The following is a 1,481-nucleotide window of genomic DNA, read 5'->3' as shown; positions in this document are numbered from 1 at the left end:
CTAGCCTAGCCCGAACCACTTGTTGTTCCTTTTGCAGTTCCTCCAGAGTCTTCAAGACCAGAGGAATGAACCCAAAGTTGGAGTGCTCCCCCTGAGTCAGAGCATTAACTTTGTTCTTGGCAGCTTCTTCTGCAGCAATACGAGCTGCTTCTTCAGCTTCGACTTTAGCTTTTGCCTGAGCCTCAGTAGCAGCAACTTCAGCAACAACCTTCTCTTCAGCTTCTCTGATCCCCTGTTCTTCTTCTTGGCGTGCTTTCTCGTCTGATTCCTTTCTAGCATGTTCCTCAGCCTCTCTGGCCAAGTGATCTCGTAGCCTAATACCAGCGTCTCTGATGAAGTCATTACAGGCATGTTCAGAGTGGCCTTTCGGTTTGAAGGCTTCAGAGGTCATCCAAATGATCACTCTGTTCTAGTGGATCCTTACTTCAAAGGGATCATCACTGATGCCAGAATTGATAGTCAGAGACTTAATCTTGTCTACTGAAGACTCTGCAAAAACTTGTATTGCTTCTTCTAGGGTAGGGAAGGCAGTTTCTTGTTCAGTGGCAGAGGCTAGGGAGGATGGAGAAGGTGAGTTTCGGGCACTGAGATTTAGAGTGGGAGTGATGGAGGCAACGAAATTTGTTGGTGTGGGAATAGCAGAGGGTGTCGGTGTTGGTTGTTCAGGTTGTGGATTTGGTTGAGATGGTGAGTGGGTTGGTTGTTGTGCGGGTGGTGGTGTTTGAGGTGGTTCAAATGTAGTTGGATTTGGATGTTCAGGAGGTGGGGAAGTGACTTTTGGTTCAGGTTCAGAGTGTGATGGCTGTGAAGAGGTCAGAGCACGAGCTTGTAGCTGAGCAAGAGTGGGGGATTGGGGGTCAAATAGTTCATTGTCAGAGGAGAGAACATAGTATGGTGGGGATTATCGAGCGGATGATGATGATGGTGATGTAGTTTCATTCAGCATTTCTGCTTCAGAAATGGGTAGTGTAGTGGTAGCAAGGTTGAATTTAAGTGAGGGTGGGTTAGAGGTTCTAGTGGTTGATGGAGGTGTTTCAGAGGAGGTGAATATTTGAGTGTTTTAGGGAAGAGAAGAAGCAATAGGTTTTATTTTTATAGAGTGGGAGAGAGGTACAGGCTTACTTGGAGAGCCAGCCAGAGGGACTAAAGGTCTTGACCCATAGGATTCTCTCAGTCTTGCTTTCTTTGCCTTCTTAGACTTCTCAGAGGGCTCTCGCACCCTCTTCATGAAGTGTGGTGGATGCTCAGGTAGCCAGTCCATTGAGAAGTCAGAGATGTCCACCCCTTTATTGGTAAGATCCTATAGATAGTAAGCTACTACCTATGAAGGGTGAATCTTGGAGAACAGGTAGGATCCATTGGGAATCTTCCTCTGATCCCTGAGTGCTTCTCGGGAGGTGTCTAGTGCTGGTTTAGCTCTGACTTGATCAATGATCCCCATGCTCTTCAGATTCTGAGCGTTCAGAGGCCTCCCAATGTCA

General features: G+C 47.1%; 1 protein-coding gene across 1 annotated transcript; it reads right to left on the bottom strand.

Annotated features, from left to right (window-relative positions):
- Positions 1 to 409: 409 nt before the first annotated feature.
- LOC127094055 (uncharacterized) lies at positions 410 to 1,261 on the bottom strand. The gene is made up of 2 exons (XM_051032926.1): positions 1,115 to 1,261; positions 410 to 832 (listed from the first exon to the last, which is right to left on the bottom strand). The coding sequence occupies exons 1-2, from the start codon at positions 1,259 to 1,261 to the stop codon at positions 410 to 412; spliced, it is 570 nt and encodes a 189-aa protein (XP_050888883.1).
- Positions 1,262 to 1,481: the final 220 nt, after the last annotated feature.

This window comes from Lathyrus oleraceus, chromosome 6 (assembly GCF_024323335.1).
Source record: "Lathyrus oleraceus cultivar Zhongwan6 chromosome 6, CAAS_Psat_ZW6_1.0, whole genome shotgun sequence".
Lineage (NCBI taxonomy): Eukaryota > Viridiplantae > Streptophyta > Magnoliopsida > Fabales > Fabaceae > Lathyrus > Lathyrus oleraceus.
Note: the sequence above shows the minus strand (reverse complement) of the source record. Positions and strands in the feature narration are given on the sequence as shown.